This window comes from Serinus canaria, chromosome 1 (assembly GCF_022539315.1).
Source record: "Serinus canaria isolate serCan28SL12 chromosome 1, serCan2020, whole genome shotgun sequence".
Taxonomy (NCBI): domain Eukaryota; kingdom Metazoa; phylum Chordata; class Aves; order Passeriformes; family Fringillidae; genus Serinus; species Serinus canaria.
Genome location: NC_066313.1, coordinates 85,000,105 through 85,025,230, shown reverse-complemented (window position 1 = coordinate 85,025,230; position 25,126 = coordinate 85,000,105). Strand labels below are relative to the sequence as shown.

The window sequence follows — 25,126 nt, the reverse complement described above, 5'->3', positions numbered from 1 at the left end:
ACATCTTCACTACATGCTGAAGAGGAAAACGAATTATTTCAATCCATCAGTTCACTTCCCTACTGTAATAAAAAAAGGCTGAATCCAACATAACTTGGATGTTCAGAATTTTTATTCTTCACACCTTGAATGTTATTATTTCACATTAAAAGGTCAATGAATGGCTAATGCAAATGGCACATATGCATCTCTATTCCCTTAATATATGCAGAAAGCAAGTAAGAGAGAGCAATGCCTTGACAGTATACAAGTGCATAAATAAGTCAATCCAGGTAAAGACCAAGCCCAGCAAGCAAGCCATGTTTATACTATATTGATATTGAATACACAGAATACCCTTCATTATTTTGACAGGATCACAGCATCCCATGATCACATTCCATCGATAAGAAAACTCTTCCTACGGAATATTTTTGTTTCATACGTGCCAGTTGTAACCAGTAACTGGGAGGAAATCCTCTGATACTAATGGATTCTTCTCAGTTGGCAAGAAGCAGGCACTCAATTCCAACCGTTTACAATAATTATAGTAAAAGCCTTCATTAGTTTTAATAGCTCCTTTCTATTTAACAACTAGAACACCATAGACTGCTCTGTTTCTGTATTATGATACATCTGAGAAAACACACTGCATATTAAGAGTGCTACAGGAGTTTATATTTTAAAACATAAATCCATTTGTCACCTTAATACAGATGCTACTCTACTGAAAAAGAAAAACCAAAAACTTTGGTATTTATTTTCGCACAATTTGAGATGGAATTTCTCTGGGACAAAGAGAACTAAACAATGCATGCATTTAATTTCATCCTTAGATCCAGAGGCACAAAAGATAACAAGACATTTTGCTAGCTTAAATTGCTTTACAGTTCTGTGGAAGGGGTAACAAAACTGTATGAGATATGAGAAAACTTCACGCTACATAAAGCAAGATATAATTAGTACATACCATTTCTTGGATTTTAACCGTGGGGGAGGGTTCCTGGGTATCAGAAAGAGTGCCCTCATGGGGTGCATGTCACAAAGTGCTGAAGAGAAGAAAACAAAACCAAACAGAGACATAGAGACACTGGTTTAGCTGTTCTCTGTCAGTGCCATGACTTCAGCTTCCACAACCACTCCCACCATCCCAAACATCCATGCCGCAGGTGCAGACAGCAACACAGCTAAATGGAATTATCCCAAAATGACAATTCCACAGCTCAATGTGCCAATGGCAGCCCAAAAAGAGAAAGAGGTCAAAGCAAGGATCAACCTCCAGAACTGACCAAGAAGGGAACATCTGAGCATGGCCCTCCTCCAGCCCCAAGTCATCTGACTAACTTTCCGGTTAATAAAATACTGGGAGATGATGATGGTGGAAGGGAACAATGAGAGTTACTGTTCATACAATCTTCCCTCTACCTGCCCTTCTCTCCCATTATTGAGGGTGCCTCATTTTTACTCTCCAGACCTGGACATTTTTGTACTTCAAGGCATGACAGCTGTGAAGCATGGGAGGGTCTGTATCACTCAAAGGATTGCCTGCAGAATTGAAATGCAAACCCATAACTTTTGTCCAAAGAAGTCTTGTTTATTTCAGTGGACATTTAGTGGACATCCAGGATCAATGCTGGACAGCTTTTCCTCCTGTTCCACAGCAAAGCAGTATGGCAGAGCCAACACAGGGAAACAAGGGAGCAGGGAGAGAGGCAGCCCAAGAAAGGTCTCTAGGAGCAACATTCTAACCATCTTCTTATGTTTGATCTCTTACACCCTCAGTCTCAGCCTGAGTGATCACTGCAGGATAAGGTGACTTTTACCACACAACAGAAATTTAGGAGAAACAGACTGATGGGAAGAGAATATTGGATCAAAAATAAGGAGCATCAGTTTTGGCAAAGAAGCCCCTTGGATGCCTATGGATCCCTGCAGACCACCAAAGAGTCCATAGAGATGGACTCTTCAACTGCCACTGGAGGAGGAGGTAGAGTCCATGTACCAGAGGACAAGAGCTGTTCAGCACCTACAGAGGATCTTTGCTAACTTCTTAAATGCTACTCTTGTGCTTTTACACAAAGAAGGGCCAAGCTCCGTTAAGTTTAGAAATGAAAAAAATATCATTGTCCATTAGGCTTACAAAGCCATACAGGCAACCCAATGCACTGAGCAATAAAGCATGGCAAAAAGGTGCTGGCTGAAGAGTCCTGGGAGCAGCTCTCACTTGGACATTCATGCAAACATGCAATTAGGAAGGAAAAAGAAAATAACCCCAAACTATCAGGCCTCCTAAAACATGAATTAACACATGACCATCGTGATTTGACTTTTAAGTCTTGCATTAAAGTCAGTAAGAACAACAAGAAAATTAGGCAGCAGCTATAGAGAAATGACAAATTTTTACCTGGGAAATATCAATACTTTATTTCAAGAAGATTATTTTCAAGACATTTCAAGCTGGGCTGTGTTGTGGTGGTGGATTTTTATGAGCAAAAAAAATTAACTTGCTTTTAGGTACCTTAGGCTCTTATTTTTTAAATACAGAGCTCCAGCTGAGTGTGAGAGTAAGTATTTTTGCAAGATCAATAAGGACTTTCATAAAAAATATCATTAAAAGTCAAAACACCATGCCTAACTTTTTTTCTTTTCAAAGTTTTCTGTCCTCCTCACACATCTGCTGTTTGCCTTTATATTCTGAAAGAACTATGTGAAAGGAAAAAAAGCCTATTAAAAAATTGGGCATTTTTGGTTTCCAGGTTTTCCTCTCAAATCCAAACTAACTGATAATGATCCCTGCTTGAGAATACCTAAGTTCAGTGCTTTGTCCTGAAGAAGGATTTACAGTTTAAGCCATGTCAGTGCTAAGGAAGATTAACACCACCCACTGATGAGTGGAAACAAAAGGAGAAGCAATGTTGCATTATCCAGACAGAAATAGCTGCTACAAATGCTTTTTTCATTAAGATCTGTTTCCTCAAGGCCCCACTGACCCTCTCCCCAGCTGAGCTTTAAGTATTCCAGGCCAGTCCACAGACAAAGTGGGACACAACTCCAAAACACAATATACTACCAATAGGAAGGAAGTCAGACACTCGATTAGCTTCCAAATATTCCTGCTATAGAAATTAAATTACTGCAGTCTGCACTGTAGTGTTTAAACACAACCCTATCTTTATCAAAAGCATTGCTATTTATGGGATTTCATATTTATAGAGCAGGCAAAACCAAAGAGAACAGAAATAACATGGGGATATTTTCAGAAACCTCAAAACTAGGCTTAGATTACAACCAGCATCACCCAAGTATACGTTTCAGCCTTAAAACGAGCCCACTGGAGAAGCACAGGGATCACTTACGGGGAGCTCCTTCTGCCATCTCTATGGCCGTAATGCCGCATGACCAGAGGTCACTCTGCAGAAAAACAGACACACCATATGTTAGTAGGTGGATTCACCCATTCACACACTAAGAGAGCACTATTTAGAGAGGCCCTGTAGGTGAGGCTGAAACCAAATACCACGGCTATTTAAATAATATAAGCCTCTTTCATCTTATAACTGTATCATGAAATCCTACTTTTCACATAATATGTATGTATATGCAGAAACACACACACGTGTTCTTGCCGAGGGAGCAAACAACCCTTTCCAACAGCACATAAAAATACATTCACATTATGACAATGGGAAATACATTTGCCAGAAATCCAAGCCTATGAAACAACAGAATTTTCAATATTCCCTTGTCCACAAAGAACTGAACAAGGGCAATCCCAGGGCGTGCAGAGATGCAGTTATAAAAGCAAAAGAGCAGCTCAAATTTAAAGTGGCCAGACTTGCGGAAAACTGCAAGAAAGTGTTCTTCAGGTACGTAAACAAACAGGCAAGAACAGAAGGAAAATACAGGCCCACTGAAAGGAGAGGTGAATTAGTCACTAACACCACTGAAAAGGCAGAGGTTCCCAAAACTTACACCTCTGTCTTTACCACAGACTCCCAAAATTTACACCTCTGTCTTTACCACAGGCATTACTTACAGCCAAAGCCAACATTCCTCCCCTAACACCTCAGCTCTGCTTAAAACACTACAGAAAAAGAGCCCTTCAGTGGCAGCCTTTCAAGATACCACCTCTGGCCAGCACCTCTGACTCAGGAGAGACAAAACAAGAGCCAGGAAGATCAAACACAGGGAAGAGACAGAGGAGTCCTGGCAAGGAACCAACTTCACAGAGTGACACAGCTTAATGGGCAAAATATTGGAGGAGACTGCCGTGAAAGAGAGCTGCTCTTGAGCAAAGCAGTCTTCATTTCTGGTCATAACTGTGATTTTTTTAAAATTACTTTAATGAGCAAATAAGCTCTTCATGCACTACAAGCAAAGAAGCATTTCTAAAGATCATATTTTCAGACCCAGCAAGGCACTCTTCTCTAAGTCAAATGCAGCCATCTAAGCTAAAGTGCACATCCCCATGATCTTAAGAGAACCTTTCAAACAATAATTTTTTGTGAACAACCATCCTACAGGCTCCACCAGGAACAACAACCAGATGTTTTCAGAGGAAACAGGACTTCTTTTTCACATCACTACTGCATTAACAAATATTGCAGGGGGTTTTCCTGCTTAATTAAATCATTTAATAGCAAACCTTCCTTACTAATAATAACAACTCTATCTGGAAAGATATAAAACATTAGCTTAGGTACAATGAGATGCTGAATGTAAAAAGGAATTGAATCAAGAGAAATAGGATCAATCTGATCAATCTTGGTCAAAATGTCAAATGATCTGGGTGTTTTACAAAGATTTAGACACACACAAATATACTGATAGCAAACACTATCAGTCTCAGCAAAGTGATATAATTGATATTCAGATCTATAAATTCACTGTAAGGCCTTAATCTCTGGCTTTTTGATATCCTTGTTGCCCTTGGTTAAAGATGGAACAATACATTAGTCCAAGGAAAGGTTTCTTAAAAACCAAGAAAGGTTTCTTTCCTGGTGCTCTCATTAAAGTCAGCTAAGAGGAATTTTCAAGATTACAGTATGCTTTCACTAGATATATTTATCTTTAAATACATACACATAATATTCTTAAGGGCAGTGCAAATACCATCAAGCCAATTATGGTTTTGCAGTAATTAAATCCTTGGTTTGCAGCAAGTTACGTAAAGAATGATCTTTGTTAAGAAATGTTGTGATGGATGAATTTCTATCCAAAAAATCATGTATATGTATCCTGAAATCAGAAGTAGTTTTAAGAGTTCCTTCTGTACTTCAGTGGCTCTCCAGACGGTGGTTCTATTTAAAGCAACATCTAAAATGTATTGTTCTGGGTTACCACAATAACTGGGACATAGTTTAACAATTTAAAGTACGACCATTATGCAAATGGAGAACACAAGCATTTCCAGGTAAACTCCCTTTTGCCTTCTCTAAGCACCTACAGCACCCTGAAGTCTTGTACTGACAACTCAAAACTACAATAATGCAAGCAGCAGAAAGGTCACAATTTGACAGTATCCTTACCTTGCACTTTGGTAATAAGAATACAACTACACAAAACAGTTATTACTCCTACAAAGCATAAGAAGTCTCAAAAACTGCCATAGTCCATGGACATTTATATTGCAAGTGTATGTTTTGGGTTTTTTCTTTGAAGAGGACTCTTACTCTGTAATCATACGTAGCATCTGGATTCTCATCACAGGCAATAACTTCTGGAGCCATCCAGTACGGAGTCCCAATGAAAGTGTTTCTCCTGCCAACTGTCCTGTCCAGCTGAGCGCTCACACCAAAATCCACTGTGGGTGGGAAAAGAGTAAAATGAAGTAAGGGGGGGAAACCACGCAATGATTACTTTTGCAAAGTGATTTGAAAATAAAGCCCTGTAGATGGCCCACGTGGGAGGACCATGCTGAAGAGAAATAAGATGATTAATCCTGAGGCAAGTGAGTCCACATGGTTCACACACAATGTGCTTGGGCACAAGTGTCAAGGGACACAGCAGCACAAAATCACCTCTCCTGTACCCCTCACTGGTGTGCCTGGACAGGAGGGAGAGCTCAGCTGCAGAAGTACTGCCTGGGAGGCTGAGAAAGGGCTATTTAGATGGTGAAGCCAAGCACCTTTGCCTACACAAAAACCAGCCACTTCCCAAAGGTACCTCTCATGCTATGGAAAAATGCCATGCATAAACGCATCCCTTTCACCTCACCGCTTTTTCTGCTCTAAAATTAGACACAAAAATAACCTGTTGTTCAGCAAGCTGCTCTCTGCTTTAATGCACAGAGCAGAAACATCAATGAGAGCAAAAGATGAGAATTATTCAGGAAGTGCTAACTTTGGGCACACAGGCACACAGGCTGGGAAAGAGATGCCCATTTCATTACAAAGCAATTGCATTACAAAGGTGTTTTCTGCCTTTCATTTTGCCCTGCTCATGACCACAGTGCTATATGTCTTTGTATACCAGTAACTGCATCTGCCCTAAGAGGGCTGTCAGCCTCACTGCCCCCACCATCTGAGTGACACTGAGGAACTGGTGTAGACAAGCTCAGTGGAGCCAATGGTTTGGATGCTACTGTGCTCCATTTTGGACCAAATGAAGGAAAGCTCTCCCAAGCGCTTCCTCCTCCAGCAGCTGGGACAACTTCCCAAGGCTCATGCTGCAGGAAGGTGTAATGCAAACCAGAAGGGATGTGGGCTGGGTGGGAGGGCTTCAGCACGGCTCTATATTTAACGAAAAAAAGGTGGCGAGTGTAGCGTGATACAAACACAGAAGGCTGACATGTGCACTAACTGAAAGAGACAAATTAGAGAGGAAATAAAAAAAGAGTATGTCCACTTGGCAGGAGAGAAGAGGCCAGGGATGAGCACGATTTTCAGCAGGCATGCCAGAGCTGGAACTGTTTTGAATTCAATGCCACAGCTCCCTTGAGAGTGCTCTCCAGATCATATTTTTGTGTCCAGAACCTGAACAGCAAGTGCTATTTTAATTAAAGCTAAATACAAGGGAGACTCCTGTCACTTCCCGAGTCCAGAATAAAGTGAATCAGAACAGACTCAAGTTACACACAGCTCAGCAGGGGAAACAAAAGGATCCCTGCACTGATTCTGGCATGAAAACCAACATCTTTTAAACAAATTCAACAAAAACCTGTGCTCTATCCTATCCAAGCAGGAGGAAATACATACAGGCTGTCAATCCACATGGAACCACTGACAGAGTACTCATGCTATAAAATGTGTTGCAGGGCTCTTAAAGGATGAACTAATTTGGGAACATCATAAAACCAAAGGCTGAACAAATGAGGAAGTGGACATGTGTGCCTACTTACCAAGTTTCACTTCTGCATTCTCTGTTAATAACACATTTTGCCCTTTGATATCCCTGTGAATCACATGATGGGCATGAAGATGTGCCAACCCCTGCAATAAAGAGGAGAGAGGAAGGAGAGAATGTTCAGAGTTAGGCTCTTGGCTGAGCAACAGACTGCCCATAACCAGCAGCCCCAAAGGTCACAGCACTGTGCCTTGACCTCTTGCAACTGGACCCTCTTGCAGTGGGACCTGCAGCACACCACCCACACAGCTTTTGGTGATGGAGCAGAGACACAGGCTAAGATCAGGCTCACACAGTACCTAAATACAGCCCAACATCTGCACTGTGCAGAACCCTCCCAGCTGTCCTGTGAAGGAAGTTCAGCTCCCACAAATCCTCCAAGTAATTACATTCTAAATGACATCATTGTCAGTGTATGCCACTGACTTCTGACGTGCACAGGGTCACACAGAATTCAGCTGGGAAGGAAGTGGAAGGAGAAAGGAGGCAGCATCCACACGTATATATGCACCCAGAGAAGGAGGTGGGGGGTGATGGACTGGCAGTCATGTTTGAGGGCAAGGGAGGACAGATGACAAAGACATCTTCTACTGCAAAAGTGCAGTTCTCTTCTCTAGCCTCCATAAACATGAAGCCAGATAATTGTACCTCGGGAAAAAAAATGAACAGGGTAAAAAAAACCAGCATAAGCGTTATACTTTCCAAAGGAAACAAAACCTCCTGGCATACGGTGCTTTTTGTTGAGACAGCACCTGGATACATGCCCCAAAGCATTAGCCATGTGGAAGGAGGGCTGAGAAAGACATATGTTGCATTTTACTCTCTAATGTAACTGGGAGAACAACAGGCAACCCTCTTAGCAACTGCCTGTATTTTGGGTTCTCCTCAGTTTTCTGCTCGGAAAATTGTAGTCTCCAGTGGGATCATCTTGCCTGTTCGTGTTGCCCTCACAGTCTTTTAATGTTTTGTGAAAAATAAAGGAATAGAACCTTTACAGCTGCAAGAGGTTAAGAGAGTAGTGGTTGCCGTACAGAAGTATTTCTTAACACATGTTCTTCATTAACTGATCATTTACCAGTTTTCCTACATAACCATTGGACTGTTTTCCTTTTTTTTAAAACAGTTAATGAGTGTGACAAAAAACACTATCTACAGCTTCCCTTCCACAGGTCACGAGCAAATCAAGTAGAACGGCTGATGTCCCTGAGACCCTTCACTGACTGCTAATGCTAAGTGTGGTCTTCTTTTTCACAAGAACTAAGGCTTTTCCACAGCTTCACACAGGATATTTTTTAAAGCCTTCTGCTACTCCAACTCAGCCAGAGACATACTCATCTGTTCTCTCCAGAGTACCATTTAACCCTACTGAAAAAACACATTTGGAGTTGCAAAGGCCTGGGAGCACAAAGGGGCACATCTCCACTTTCCTGCAGTCCCCTGACCTTTCCAACCACACAAGGATTCACTGGGTTGACCTTCACCTCTGCCTCCACCTACACCAATCTTTGGCACTTTGGCTCCTTTTAAGTTTGTGTTACACCACCTCTCTCCTCCACCTCTGACAAACTCTGTGTTGAATAACGGTTTTAAAAATCTCATTGCAATGGGAGTTTAGCATTCTTTTTTTCCAGATATTCCAGCTTCTGATGGTCAGTAATTAACACTCCTTTTGCAAATCTCTCATTGGAATGAGAAAATAAGTTTTCCTCTTTTCTGAGGTAAATATTTTTTCCTCTTCTCAGCAAGTGTTTGACTGCTTTATCTAAGGAGGACCTAGGATGAATGCAACATAATAGCATAGAATACCTCTGAGCCTACATGTCTCTCAAATCAAGGTAAGATACTCCTAAAAAAATCAGCTTTCCTCATATTAAAGCATGCTAACCATTTGTTTTGAAATACAACTTCTCCTTTGTAAACAACTTAAAATGTGCCAGTTAAACACCAGCAGCTGGACTGTCTTCTAGCATTTGAAATTAGAGCAAGAGACCAGAACTATGTGTCTCCCTCCGTCCTCATCTTAAAACTTGCCAAGGCAGAGCAAATGTGTAACGCAGACAACAGCAGCATTGATTTATGCAAGAGCCAGTGCTCATTTCCTTTAACATAAAGCCCTTCAGAACTTCATTTATGATTAAGCAATTGAACAAACACTGTGTAGTGGTATGGGTAGGAGGCAATTTGTTTTACAAAGAAGCACGAGGAAAACCTTCCCAGATTTACTTAGTGAAGCAAAACAAATGCCAATTCAAAAAGCACTTAAACTGTACCAACTGGAAATTAAATATTAAGAGTAATTAGCTTAAGTTGCAATTTTAGAACAACTGGTAAGCTGCAGACCTCTTCCTGAAAAACTTCTGTAGCACCGCCTGCAAGCACGGCACAGGGCACAGCCACACGTGACAGAGCTGCCTCCTCTAGACAGACTGCAGGGACAACACAAGATGAGAGCACATCACAGCACAGAAGTCCTGACTGCTGGCCTGAGCCAATAGCTCTCCCTCCATGGACTTGATTAGGAAAGAAAAAGGCAGCTGCAAGCACATTTAGAAAGCCCATTCTGTACCCTACCATGCTACAACACTGTTTCAGCCCCAGGTCTCAGGGACACAGTTTCACAGCTTCTGCAGTAGGCAAGGTCACTGGCTCCTCTATTGGCTTCTCATGACTAAAAATTGCAATTTTCTGCAAGGCTTCTGCTACAATACAGTACAACTCACACCAAGTTAAATGATGTGGAGCAGACATCTATCTGCTCCTACGCACTCTCCAAGTGATGACATGGCTAATGGGATTGATCAGAAACAGCTTCTTGCAGAACCTCAAGCAAGGCTGCATCTCTGTCAGACTGTTTCTGTGTGGGGCAGGCTGTTTTCCTTACCCGCAGAATCTCTCTGGAGATATATGCTATCCAGTCTTCTTTCAGGGTATTCCCTTTTGTGTTCTTCACAAGGTCTGTGATAGAGCCAGCTCCACAAAACTCCATAACAAGCTGCAAAACAAATATCAGTGTACAACCAACATTAAACACAGATCTCAGCTGTAAAGCAAAGCAAAATAATCAGGTTACAGCATTAATTTGGGAAGCTCTTGTGAAGCAGAGAATGTATTTTACATCTCTGCCGGGAAAATGGATTCAACCAAATGTCTTCAATGTGTGTCAGACATATATGGAATATGTCTCACATTAGTTACCACATCTTCAAGGACTGATTTAATCACTGTAATTTAATGCTGGGAATCTGGATTTGCTCAGCTATGCAAAATGCATTAGCAGTAAGAGCACATCCAATGCTGAAGGAATCAAACTTATCACATCACTGCAACACTTCTTATCCTTTAACTTCCATGTATTTATGGAAGAATGCACAGCCTGCCATTTCAACCCCAAACTTCAGTCCTCTAGAGGGTGTAGATGAGGTGGGATGAAAAACACAACAGGTACAATCTCAAATGCAGCTTTCTTTTTACAGCCACAAATTCTTACTGCTCAGCTGTCTTGTTCCTATGAAACATGTTACTATCCATCTGGAAAACAGGGGAAAAAAGGCTACTTAAAGAACAAATCCACTGCTTATAGCAAATCTTGGTTCAGACATCCCCTTAAGGATGTGTGATTATCCTCTGTGATTCACTTATCTAGCAGTTCAGACACGCACCAAACTCCTTTAGTTTGTCTTTCCATAAAGCAGCATTTCTCTCATCATCAATCTATATCCAATAGGGAAAGACTTAGGAACATGTTTGAAAAACATCTGCTTACCCACAGTTGGTCATCATGTCCTGGAGGACTTTTCTTAATGAAAGCACCATAATAAGTTGCAATATTTCTATGATGAGAATATTTCTTTAGCATATTAATCTCCAGTTTGATTTCTTCTTCTTCATCCTTTGAAAAAAAAAAAGAAAAACAAAACATATGTTTAATATACCACATACATTATTGATTTATTCCTCACTTTCACACAAGTAGATTTTTTCTGAACTTCAATTTACACCAGCATCATGTTCAGTAAACTCCTCTGATGTTCATGCCATCAAAATCCTGTCTATTGAGACTAAGGTCTAAAACAAGTCTTTCCCAAGTTTTCAGCAAAGAAACAAATAAAAGATGCAATGGATTTGACCCAGGGATGGAACATGACATAATCTGTTTCAAAAACCCAATGCTTGTAGCACCTTAAGCAAATCCATAGCTAGCAGGCTGGGAATTTATGACAGGAGTATTATTTCCATCATGCTCATTTTTCTCCTTTAATTTTGGAAATTTCAACCAGTTCTATTTAAATGTCAGACAGTGGCTTTGTGAAACCAGCTACCAAAGCAGGTTCCCATCTTGGTGCCAGCATTGGACTGGTACAGGAAAACAGAGGTGGAGATCAGGAATTCCCCTTCTTGCAAGAAAAAGGCATTTGCCTCGTGCACAAGCTTCCTTTTCCTCCTCCATCTGCCTCTGTGGAGGAAGAGCAAGTGCATCAGGAAGAATGGGCCAGGAGCCCAGGCAGTAAACAGGATGCTGAGACACAAAGGCATAGGAAGGATTTCCCCTGGCTCCCCCCCGGCTTCAGCAAGGTCCAAGAAAAGAGCAGCTCAGGTGAAGGGAGGTCATCCCTCCAAAGAGCTGAAATGGGTAACATAATGAAACCACTCCTTAAAAGACCCACAACCTGCTTTTGAAGTGACAGTAGGACATGTTGAATGGAAGGATCCACATGCTTTGAGGTGGTGTGTGAGCAGGCAGCCAGCAGATACAAAAGAAGGAGCGGACACCAACCCACCCCCAACTCTCCCTTCCCACACCTAGACAGCAGGAGTCTTCTTCAAGCACCTATCAAGGCAACAAATTAAAAGGCAGATTCCTTTTTGCTCCACAATTTTATATCCAAGCAGAAAAACATCTACCTTAAATTGATTCCAGGAAGAAGCCAAAACTTCTCCCTAGGGCTGCTGGCTGATGGGAACGGTAGCACATACTCTAATTATTCGGTGATGTCAAAGCTGATTATATGATAAAATTTTAAGCCTTAAACTTCCTCGCAATTTGTACCACGCTAGCAATCAAATATCCTATTCATGACACATGCAGATGTTAATACTAGCTCTGTGTTAACTCCTTATGCGCTCCCATACACATGGCTTGAACAACAGACACCACTCTCTGCTACAAAGCCAACTACAACCATTAGTACATGCTACAAGCATTTAAAATACTCTAACAGTGGGGTGCAACGCTTACTTGTAAATTATTATGACAGAATTCCCAAAATGCACCAGGGATAAACTATTCTTATATCTTCTTGAGATGTGTCTTTGAAGTAAAATACTGGGTTATTTCTGGAAGACTGAGCAAAATAGTAAGAAAACCTTGTAAATCAAAGTTCCTAGTGAACAGCAGCCCTGGGAGAGAGCGTTATCAGAAAAGCTTTTTGAGCCAAAAGCTAACTTGGTGCTTCCTCAGCTGCTTCTGTGGTCCTTGCTGTTGAATGATTTTGTATTTATTCAGACTATACACAAAAAGAACAAAAAGAGAGGAGGAAGACGGGCTTATATTACACCAAACCTCTGAACTGTGCATTTAGGCAAAAAGAAATTAAACAGGAGCATTGTTAAACTTGATGCTTTGGGACTTAATTGCTGATAGGTTAATATGTATAATTGGATTAATCTGCTATTTTGAACTGACTTTTTAGATAAAAATTACTTCCTACCCTCAGCACATGCACACAATAGCTTTTGCAATACAATGGGCAGGATGTCCTAAAGGTTGTTTGTGTTTATTTATTGTAACAGCAGCCAAAATGACAATACTTAAAACAGGATCTATTTCTGAAAAATGAAATAATAAAAATCCCTCCCCCCTAAAATAAAAAATCCTGAAGAACAAACAACAAAAAAGGCACACACAGAGCCAGCAGACTGTAGACAGTGACTGCTCTTTCAGCTCTCCACTGAGTCTGTGTCACAGCACCTGCTCAAAGGCCTGCAGCAGAATCTCCCTGCAGCAATATCTCCCCAAGTATCTCCCTGAACTACAGCTAACAATGGTCCTACATTTGTATTTCAGCTGCCTTTGAGCACTTGTCCAACTCACAAATAGCTCCTTGCCTACAGTTCAATACAGTACAAAATGCAGTTTACAATAATAAACGGATTCAGTAATTTTTGTCAGATTTTGGAGGAATCCACTTAGTTAGTGTGGATCGATAACCCCCTGGCAATGAGTCCTGAAAACTCATTGGGAACAGGATCTATTATGAGGATTAATCAGCACAGAAAAAGCTGAAGCACCAGTGGGGTACAGCAATTGGTAGAAAACTTCAAAAAAAGGAAACTAAAAACAAAAAAGTTGGCAAGATCAAAATTGTTCTGTTCCAGATTCAGGAGCATTTTTTTTTCCAGGTTACAGGTCATTTCATCCCAATGTGGACATCTGAAAGAGACCAAACAATGCGCACCCTGCCGGTGTTTACTTCTCCCCACTAACTACAAAAGGAGGGTGAGGTCATTAACCAAGATCCAGACACCAAACTTGCAGATGTCTTGCATCATGGTGAGATGAGTCCCACTCAAAAATCTCACCGGATAAGGCCCTTTCCACACAGATCCCCTTATGGACACAGGTGCCTCGGGGAGGGTATGCTGCAGCCTGCAGCAGGGATCCTCCTGAGGAGACCAAGATGCTTTGGCAGCCCTTCTGGGATTTGGACATGTGAGCCAGCCTCAGAGATGGAAGGTGTGTCACCTTCTCCAGACAACACATGCACTGCAACACCACCACTGACAATCCCTCCATTTGCAGAGGCAAGGGTATCACAAAAGCAGAAAATTAAAACAGATTGAGGCAAGAGGCTGTCATTCTCATGAAGTAATACAAAAGTACATCCTTTTTTCTTGAAGGAGAGAGGCAGCTGGTGAGCCCTTACTAGTCATTTTATGCAGCTGGCATCAATTACCACTTTAAGCCATTATCTGTGAATACAAACTTCCATTGAAACCCTCTTTGTCTTCCCTCTGATGGAGCTGGTGGAAGTGTTTTATACTTATACATCCCCTGTCTGTTTGTGACAGCACGTCTGATTACCAGTAATTTTTGCAGTAAGCTATACTTTTGCAAGACTCACGTGGTTAAATCAAGCTTGGAGCAGCTTTCCTCTCCCTTTTCATGTGTTTCCCTTCAGAGACTCAATGGACGTGCCAGGATCCCTAGGGGTTTCTAACTGCAACACTCTTTTACCAAAATAATCTTGCCTGTAAGATTAAAACCTGCATATGACTCCCACACAGAAATCCACCTATGTATATTCAGATAATTTCTATTTGAATCAGCACACTGAAAATAAACCCAGGTGTGTTACCTCTCAGCAGCACCTGATCAGCTTGCTTACTGCTCCACCACAAAGCTCAACATTCCTTGTTCTTCCATCCATCACTGCACACTAAAAATCACCATGGGTTTTTGTGCATGCAGATGGCAAATCAATGACTTGTTTTTATTACTTCAGCATTTACAAAATTGTGATAATTTAAATAGCTGAAGATTTAAGTATTTGACCGTGGTTGTCACTGGAGAAACTCGCAGTCAAAAAAATGCTACTAGTGCAGATCCATGTAAGGAAGATTATCAGCTGTTTTCCAAAGGTAGCACTCCACCCCCTGCAACATTATGGAAAGAAAACACTGCATATTTACACAAATTTTTAGAAGACAAAGAATTCAGAAACACTTTGCTGGACATTTCTAAAGGGATGGAAAAGAAAAGAACTAGGCTCTAGAAGTGTCAGAATCAGGGAGGACATAACCAAAGGAAAAGTCACTTCAAGTCTGTCCCTAAACATCATTGCTTAGATGCCTAAGGAGACCAAGCACAACAGTCCTGACCTGTTCCAGCACTAAAACTGGTATGAGACTCCTAAGAGAAATTGTCTCTGAGAAACACACTTGGAGGAGTAATGGGGAAATAACACTGTTTCCCAAGCTCTACAGCACAATGAAAATATTTCAGGAGCTGTATTTTAAAATGAAAAACCCCCCAAACCTCCCAAAGGTAGAGCAAAGACATGTCTCAAGGCATGTAAGTGGTGACTTTCCATTCAAACTCCCTCACCTGGAAGATCTGTCTGACTACTGCTCTTAGTAAACTTATTCTGGAAACTTATTCTGCCAGCCCAAGGAGGAGAAACTCGGGATTATTTCCAAAGGTTTTATTTACTCTAGTATTATGATGAAGGGAAATATGAATGAGAAAACACAGTCCAGCAAGATTAAAGCAAGACAACGTTCTGTTATAAAGGAGAGAGCAAGTTTACTTATCAAAACAGGATGGAGTGAGGGAAGCCTTCAAATCTCCACTCCTTTGCTTTCCCAGTACTGCTCACAAAGCTCTGCCTGCCTATACCCTGCCCTGCCTGGAGAATGGCAGCTGGCAATACTCTGTCTGGGGTTTCAGAGTAAGCAGAGTTCCTAAGGATCATGGGCTCCAGTGGCAGCTTGTGAAATTTTGGAATCTTGAGATCACAGGAGAGTTGGGATCTGTGTAGAGCAGCAGGCAGCAGCCTCAGCCCAGCACTGGGAGTGAAAAGGCACTGCTAACCCATGGACTCCCAGAGCAGCAGAGAGGAAACCAGTCTGCCTTCACAGGCATCAAAATGATAACAACTTTCCCTTTCTTTTACCATCTGCCCCTGACACACTAATTGAAAAAAAACAGGAGAGGTCCAAAAGAAACCCAGTTTATTTTCCTTTCTGCTTCCTCTCATGTTTCACTTCTGCCTTCCACTCGCATTAAAAAAAAAAAAAAAAAAAAAAAAAAAAAAAAAAAAAAACCCAAAATATCCTAGAAGACACCAAAACCACAAACAAAAATCTTCCTGGACAAATCAAATCACAACACCAACTTTTGCAAACCACCATTCTGTTTGAGTGTCACAACCTCCCTCCTCTTTGCACTCCAGACATGGCCAGCATCCATTTGGAGCACAATCTGTCCAGGACAGAGAAAAGTCTGAATAGAGCCTAGCACAATAGGTGACCTTTCCTGCTGCAGGAATCCATAATATATACACTTGTTAATAAAGTTCTCACACACCAGGGAGATGTTTTGGCGAGGAAAGCTGGGGCAGTATTGCACACAGCACAGTACTTGAAGTGGGAGCTGTGGCGCTGCCTCCAAGCCGGGAAGGAGGCTGTAATTTCAGGAGGAACTAAACCACAAGAGAAACGATACTCCGAGTGGGTAAGTCCCTGCCAGTGACTGCCAAGGTAGGAAGTTTGTATAAAGCAGAGCAGCTTGCAGTGCAGAGAGTGCAACGTGGAAAAACATGATCCTCTCCAACCCCACAAACAAGTGTTGGAATTGGGAATATGACATAAAATAGCTGCTAAGAAAAAATATCAAATGCAGGCTTTTTGGGAGGGAAAGTCCAAGTCCAAACTGTTTTAAATAAAAGACTTTAATCAAGAGGTGCAATAAATATTTAACAAGTCCTTATACAATCCCTCCTAAATCTTAAATTTCTTATTACACCCCATTCTTCTCGAAAACTTTTTACAAGCCTCTGAGCTTTGTCACCCTCAAGCTAAAGACCTCATGTAAGTTTATTTCCCATCTGTCTCTCTCCTGTGTTACTTTCTCACTCCCAGCATCCTCTGTGCCTGTTTCACTTCACGTGCAAGGTCTCTTTTTCACAAACACCTTACACACATACTCTTCCCACCTTGGCATCAGCAAGTTAATTTTTCTGCATTGTCCTTCAGGTCCTTCCCAAACACAGATTTTTCCAAGGCCTTCAGACTGTACCCCCTTAAGAAAGGCATCCATCATGCCCCACACACAGTGACACTGAGGGAGCACAAGCCATCCAGCAAACAGTGGCACGGGTGCTGAGCATCCCCCATCGCTGTTGGGAGGGTGCTTCAGCCTCTGCCCCTCACCCACATGACAGCCTGTAGAGAAAGGCGTTCATGGGCTTTACCATTTGTGAGCTTTCTGGAAACCAGGCATCCTGTCACTGGGAGCTGCCCACCAGCCTGGGAGCTGCTGCTGCTGCGGGCACAGAGCCACGCTGCCAGGAACAGCAAAGCAACAACGCCGCTCAGGCATTGCAGAATGGCTGGGAAGCTTTCTCAAGGGTCAAAAAACCCTCACTTTTGCAAGGACTGGCTGGCAGAACAGTGCTGTCCTTATGATCACATTCAGTTACCTTCAGTGGCAACATTTCATCAAGCAGGTGAGAAACACTTCCACCAAACACACAAAACAGAAGCTGCTTTGTCTCGTCTTGGCACAACACCCTCTCTACTGCATGCTAAAGGCACTGTTTGAAACAAGAAAGCAAACGAGCCAAGTTGCTCACAACAGTGCCATCACTGAGGCTGCAGCCATAAAGGAACAGTTAAATTAGCTGGACAAAGAGGCATGAGGAAGGACTAGCTCCTAAGAAGGGTCCCAGCACTCCCCAAGGAGCCTGTGTAGCAGCATTGTGCAGGCGCAGGAGATGGAATCACGTGCAGGCAGGAAGGAGCCAAAAGCCACGTGAAGACAATACTTGTCTGTTGTCTCCCCCCTAAACCACCTCCTCTGCCAGTCACTGCGACAACAATATTTTCTTTCTTGCCTGATGTGCCTCCGGGGCCTTCACTGGTCACTGAATGAGCTGCTCTGAAGGCACAGAAACCCCACCACTGCTGACCTCCCTCAGTAAAATCTTGGGATGCCACAGACTTTTCCAGAGACAACCAAAAGAGAAACCTCCTAAGGGCAAATCGCTTGAACGATTTCCAAGGCTAATTCCTTGATCCTAGTCATGATTACTTAAAAGAGTTTCCTGATCGTGTTTGTCCCAGCTATACAATTCAATTGTCCATCCTCATCTAGCCAAAATTACTTACAAGTTACACAACAAGCTAGCTTATATTGACATCTTCAGAGCTCTCATAAAAGAGGGAAGGACTAGTCCCCTACTTTCATCACTACTATTTACACTAAAAATACCTGTTGCTATATAATTTCTACATCCAGTCTCAGGTTTCTTGTAATTGGAACAAGCCTTTCCTAGCAGATATTAAAATTAAGCCTGTGTGTGAAATAAAGAAATATTCTTTATGCAAAGCTCCATGCTCAGATAATTAGAGGAGATGTAGATGCAGGCTAATGCACTATGCCAAAACGTTTCATGGCTTTTCTACTTCCAATCTCAGCATGCATTTGATGCCAAGGAAAGTAACATCTCAGGGGTGACAGAGCCAAGGAAGGCATTTGCCCACTGCCTGGTCCCTGCTCTGCCCTGGGCAGTATGAAGCTCCACCACTCCCACCTGGAGGGCAGATCTCCATCCCAAAGGGATCAACACATGAGACCCTTCCCACACCTGCAGTCCAGATGCTGCCAGGCTGCAGTTTGGACCTGGGAGATGTAAAAGGCTGCAGGTTTCATGCAGCTGTAGAGATTCAACAAGAAACTGAAGTTCTGGCTTGAGACTAAGCTTTAAACTTAGAGGGAGGCAGAAGGGGAACATCTGAGAGAAGAAAGGAAACAAAAGGTTGAAATGACTGAAAGCAGATTTCCTATGCACCAAATGCCACACAGACATTGTATTAGCAGAAATGTAAGCTGAGAAAGTAAAATACATTAAAAATAGCAGTTCTGGCATAACACTAATGGTCTTCTAGTACATACACAGTGAAAACCTATAGTTCCACAGACACAAATTTTCTTAAAGGACAGATTTGTTCAATATACAGCCTCACACCCACACTGACCAACAAGTCTTGTTGAGGAACAGGGAAGAGGAATTTTATTACAACCCCTCTTTCACTTCACATATTGAAGGAAACCAAAATGCTACAAGACAAATAAAATATCCCAACAGTCTGGGATACAAACACAAAAGATATAACCATGCACACCCAATCAGGAACAGAACAAATGACAGGACAGAAAAGTAATCCCACTTGGGCTTTCCTCAGGGCTGTTTCACATAGGATCTTTTATCAAAATGAGATGGGGCTGAAGAAGTAGTTTTCCAGAGAAATTCAGCAGCTCTATCACAGGCCACCATTTCTTTCCTGAAGGGCCTGGCACTGCTCAGTACATTATATTATTTAGGCCAAAAGCAAAACAGACGGATTTGCAAAGCAGAGGGGGCAGACTGGCAAAAACAATTGTACATTAAGATATAAAAATTTAAAAATAAATAAAAACAAACAAACAAAATTTACACAAACCAAAACAAACAAAACCCACAAAACAAATCAAACCCACCAAAACACAAACATACAGAGCAGCACAAACAAGTACCACCACAGTTGCCAGCAGCAGGCAGCTGGTAGCATTGCACCAAGTACCTTATACTCCAGGAGACACAGTCCCACCAGAGACCTTTACCCCTCTAAAGGACAAATATCACCTCAGGTGGACAGAACTGTCCCTCACAGACCCCTTTCCTCCATGTCAAATTGCAAACCCCAGGTCACTTACACTCCAGGCTTCAGCACAACCACTGCGTGCCTAAAATCAGACAAAATGAATCCGGGCTTTGGTCACTGGTAGCATCAATGGTTAAGACAAGCAAACAACTGCTGGAAGACTGCAAGTTTTATTATGGTCTTGGTCTTCTGACCCCAAATCAACTAGGAGGTGGAAGAAGAACTTTGTAACATATTGCTAATCCCTCAGCTGTCCACATTCCCTAAGTTTTCTAAGGCTTTAATTAAGGGAACTGTCCTCATTAAAATGCTGCGAATGCAGCAATTTTTCCTTCCAAACATTTAAAACAGTCTGCAACACTAACAAAGCCTCGTATTTTGTCAGAAAATAAGTACTAAGTAAAGGCCCAAACATGAAATTACTGCATTTTCTTTGCAGGCCATCAATTCACTTCTGTAAAGTGACATACACTTCACTGAGCCTGCTACTATGAAGAAACAGATTTAATAACGCTTCTTTTCTAAAGTGGTGTACCTTTGTCTAATGCCCATTTTTAGTGCAGCCAGTAACCTATGCTCTGTTTCACACCCACAAAAGGAAAATTCAAAATTCTGCACTATGCTACAGCTTCCAAAAATCTTCTTGTAAGCAAGGATTGGTGTGAGATCATGATCTGACTTATTCAACACAAGGTTTCTTTTGTGCAGCAGCCAAAATATGTAAATTGCCCAGGAATAAAAGAAATCATCCGATCTGTACATGTGTCTTACAAACACAACTGAATGACAGTGTGAGAGCACAAGTCCTTACAAGTTTTAATTTCAGGTAATCTTTGCCTAAAGGTTAAACACTTTAGCTCCTCTGGTCCAATATTAGTCAGAGCTCAGGCTCTGTCAGTAATTCACAGCTTCCCCCTGCCTTACGCAGAGAAAGGACTGCAAATCCAAAATGCCAGGTGCCAGCAGGGAGGATCCAAGAGGTTCAAAGGACCCACTGAGAACCCACTCCTCTCACCTGATGAGGGACAGGAGGGATTGCAAAAACAGCTGTGACACCAGCCCACTGCCGTGTGTTTGAGAGACAGGCTGAGTAAATCACTGCCTATACCATGGGAGGAGACTGGACCAAGTCCTACAGGTTTGCCAAAATCAATTTTCAAAATATTCCAGAAAATGCCTTTGGTTTCTTACACCAACATTGCAAGCAAGGACTGCTTAAAAAGCTGGGAGGAGCTTTCACTCCTACTGCCTTTGTCACCATCTCCACCTTCTCTTCCCTCTCTGTTTTGGTGAGAACTGCTCCTCATAATGGTGACAGAGCAGAAAACTAGTATCAGGTCAGCAGCTGCGACACCATCAGACCTGCACAGACCTACTGAAACTTGTTCAAGCCCTTAAACCACCTGCTACTTCTTAGGAAGGAATAGGCTCCTTCTGAAAAGGGTAAACCCAGGCCCATGATGGATATCAGACTAGATCTGGGATTTCTGCTCCTCCCAGCCCTTCCTCATTCCCAGAACCTACAATATAACAGCAGCTTTAAGGGTGAAAAAACACCACCATGTACAGCTACTCTGCAGGAATATACAGAAAATAAATAACTAGAAATATGTATGCTGAGAGCAGGTTTCTTGAATCAGATCTCTCCAGTTTGCTTGTTCATGTGAATGAGATCCATGTTTATAACCCCAGGGTTTTCAAAGCAAGAAGGAATATGGATATTATATTTTACCTCTAAAATACACTACTGCTCAAAAAAACATCTATTTTCAAAATGGGAAATCCATTACCAAATGATTTACAACTGACTGACAAGATGATGATGTCTGTAATTATCAGATCCAATCACTCAAATTACAATTTACCAGCAGACACACAAACTATTTGATTCACAGTTAACATTTTTTCTTCAGCAATTGCCAGGTCCTTTCTAAAACAAGAGAGGAGACAGACAACCCCTATCAGTAACAAATGCAGCTGCTGATGAGTGGAATTCAGGGATGTCTGAGAGGGGCAAATTTCCCTTCATGTCTGTGCCAAATGCTCCCAGAGGACAGATGACAACCAGGACTGCAACCACAAGGCTTTTCCTTTGTGTTCAGACAGGAACAGCTGTTAGACAGGTACAAAGGTACAGCCACGTCTGGGCATGTGTGATAAGCGAGTTCTTTATAAAATTGGTTGCTGAGGTTTTGATTTTCTTTGGTAGATTAACGCTGACTTATGCACAGCATTTAAAATCACCCTGCACTGCCAAAGCTCTATAAAGGCTGTGCACTTTAGCGTACAAGTTAAGTGCATTTGGCGCTACGCTACCATGTACAAAATCACTTCCATGCAGCTGCCAGCAGAAGGGAGCTATATTCTTGGACCAGATGTTTTTGTTGTCGGTGCTGCCAAGCACGCCTGGAAATCTCACAGCTGAGCAGTGCTGCAGGAGTGAATTAACAATGAACAGACCCACAATATGCTCATGTCTATTAAATGGGGTGTCACAGTCCCCTCTCTCCCTTACTCCTGCTCTCTGAGCAAGGAAGCTGTGGATGGCCAGCTAATTATTTACCTGTCTGAGAAGAAAAGCCCTTCTGCCTCCATCAGGATACATAAAAGCAAAATCGCTTGCAAATGTTATACCCCAGATGCATTTACCCTTAGCTGGGAAGGTGACAAAGAGACCTTGATTAACAGCCAAGGAAATAGGACTGGAAAAAATATAAAACAGTCCTAATGCTACAGTACATGTTTGTTTTTGCTGCTGAGCTGTGAACAGGCAAGCATTTACTAAAACGTATTTCGCTCCAAAAATCAGAGCTGCTATGGCATCTCACTTTCCAGTTTAAAAACAAACAGCTCAGATCCCAGCACGTCTCTCACTCTTGAGGTGAAATGCTGAGAGCAGGGGCAGGAGTTTGGGGACAGAAGTCCCCTTCCCAACCTCAACACCAGCTTCCAGTGAGACTCAGATGCTCTTTGCCCTGCTGCCCCCATTCAGGGGGGCAAAAAAGCAGGGGCTCCTGCCAGTCCCTAACCTGCCAACCTTGCCTTGTATATCACAACTGCACCACAACTAGCAGCGGCGACCTGCAGGGACCAAAACACTGAATGATCAGACAGCTGCTCAAAACTGCAGGTGTGCATGCACAGCAGGCAGCAAGAAGTCCAAGCAGGCACGAGGGAGTCAGGCACCAACTCTCAGGTGCTGAAGAGAAGAAAATGAGTTTTACTCAGTCTAGAACTGTCCTGTGGCAGGCCCTACATCAACCACAAAGCCTGCAAGAGAAACTGGAGAGACCAGGCCTTCTCACCCAGAAAGAAAAAGCCCTGCAATAGTCCTTGAGAGATGGAAGCACATCCATCACCTCAACCAAGCTGCTGCAACCCTCCCTGGGCAACACCACTTCCTAGGCTTGTGGTCAGGGGCTCACTTTGGTTATTCTACTCACTGGGCACCACACATGTTCAGAGAGGAAAGTGACATAGAAAGGCTGTGTGTGTGTGTGTGTGTGTGTGTGTGTCTGTCTCTGTCTGTCTGTCTCAACCAGGCAGTTCAGACAGGCACAATCCACTCCTGTAGCACCAAGCGCCTGTATAAAGTGAAACTCAGCAACCTGACTGTAAAATAAAAGCAGGCATAACATGTTTTACTGAAATCCCCCAATACATAATATAATCTGATCTCCCTCAGAAAAAGCATGGGTTTGGTTTCTCCAGCCTGCAGCAGCCACCCCATCCCCTGTGCCAAGCATGGCCCCAGCCTGCCCATCCAGCATCTGCATGGGAACTACACCCAAAGCAGTGCCTTCCTTAAGGATATATACAAAAATATGGAGTTAAAAAAAAAATCCATCAAAACTCAAGAATCATGGTCTCTCTTGTTCAGATAAATAACTGGTCGCCTTCTCAGGGATTTTTCTGTTAAAATAAAAGCAATGCTATCACTACAGAGTCTCAGGGGAAGATGACTCATGAGCAGGAAAGGGCCTGTAATTTTGTGCTCAGGGTATTCATCCCAATAGATATTACAACTTTTTACTATGCTAGTCTGGTAACATGATTAAGTGGCAGTCTGAAGAAATCTTCCCTTAATCACACTTGATTTGAAACCAAACTAAGAGCAATTAGCCCAGCCAAAATGCATGGGGGAGACAGGGAAGGCATTTACATCCAAAAGACGAAACCTAGATCGTTTGCAGAGCTTTAAAATTCAGGAGGGTGAGGTTGAAGGCACCGGATTTGCTCAGAGCAGAGCTGTGTGACAATGAAGTCACGCACAAAGGGACAGCTGCAACAACCCTGCCAGCTCCAGCTCCACGACCAAGGCAAGGATCTGCTGGTTGGTTTGGAAACATTACCAAGCAGCATGGAAGCAGCAGAAATCCCACACACAGCAAATCAGACCTCTCCAATAGCTGGAGAAAGGCAGCTAAGTGAAAGACCATGTGTTGCAGAGGTCAGCTTCTGCCAGACTAAGGTATCTGAACAAAGCCTGTCATGGCTGAAGGCTCCTCTCCTGCAGTTTCCTGCAGCCGAGTCCCTTCAAAAGGCACATGTAGAAATCCCAAAGTTCACTCAAAAAGGAAAGTCTCACAGAAACTGATGGTTAAATTGGTTAAGCTTGTCTTTGCTGGTTTACTAAAAAATGATGCACACCTACAAAAAGCTTTTAGCTGTGCTCTGGATGGCATGAATTGAAAAGTGAAGTTCGGGGGGGCAGAATAAGGAAAGGAAGAATAGGGAGGCTATTATAAAGACAGAAAAATATAATATTAGTACTACCACCACTGGCAATAATATTAATAGAAAATTCAAAGGTTTTGGGTGCCTTTTTATTTCATTTAACAAAAAAACTCTCCCCAAAACAGCTCCATCTGTAGTCTCTGAGCATCTGGGGCTTTCTGCCAAAGTGATCAGTAGCAAAGAGCTAGCATTTGTCTTTGAATCACAGCCATTATGTGCTTCTGTGTTCCCACACCACACAGAAACTGGAGGCACTCACAACTCTTCCTGGGCTAAGGCTGAGCCACTGATCCAAAGCACGAAGGATGAGGGCAGTGCGTGTGTGCTGCTGCATATAAAGGCAGGGCACGATGGAAAGAAAAGGACATTGCTGGTTTGCATGACCTATAAAACTTCCTGACTGAAAGTGGGCTTGTCTAAGGGCAGCTCTCCAACTTGCTGGCAAGCCTCTTCAAAGCAAGACACCCAGCTAAAGGTTGTGTTGTCTCTTTCATACAATGCATCCCTTATTCCCTCACGCCTCTCGTCCCTGAGCAGACGCTCTTCCTGAGGAATCACACAGTGCACATCCATGCCACAGTCATGGCCCAGTTTTGGCCACCTCTCCACAGTGCTGGCCTGGAGAGTGGGCACATGCCCATGG

The 25,126-nt window shown here is 42.6% G+C and overlaps 1 protein-coding gene across 9 annotated transcripts in view; it reads right to left on the bottom strand.

The window, feature by feature from the left end:
* Window positions 1-25,126, bottom strand: part of MAP4K4 (mitogen-activated protein kinase kinase kinase kinase 4) — a 162,572-nt gene that overhangs the window by 45,420 nt on the left and 92,026 nt on the right. For all 9 annotated transcript variants that reach the window (XM_050980991.1, XM_050980998.1, XM_050981012.1 and 6 more), the window contains exons 4-9: window positions 11,087-11,212; window positions 10,205-10,315; window positions 7,319-7,409; window positions 5,652-5,782; window positions 3,336-3,390; window positions 950-1,028 (exon numbers count right to left, since the gene is read on the bottom strand). In XM_050980991.1, the coding sequence (XP_050836948.1) occupies window positions 950-1,028; window positions 3,336-3,390; window positions 5,652-5,782; window positions 7,319-7,409; window positions 10,205-10,315; window positions 11,087-11,212 (593 nt within the window). The remainder of the gene's footprint in view (window positions 1-949; window positions 1,029-3,335; window positions 3,391-5,651; window positions 5,783-7,318; window positions 7,410-10,204; window positions 10,316-11,086; window positions 11,213-25,126) is intronic.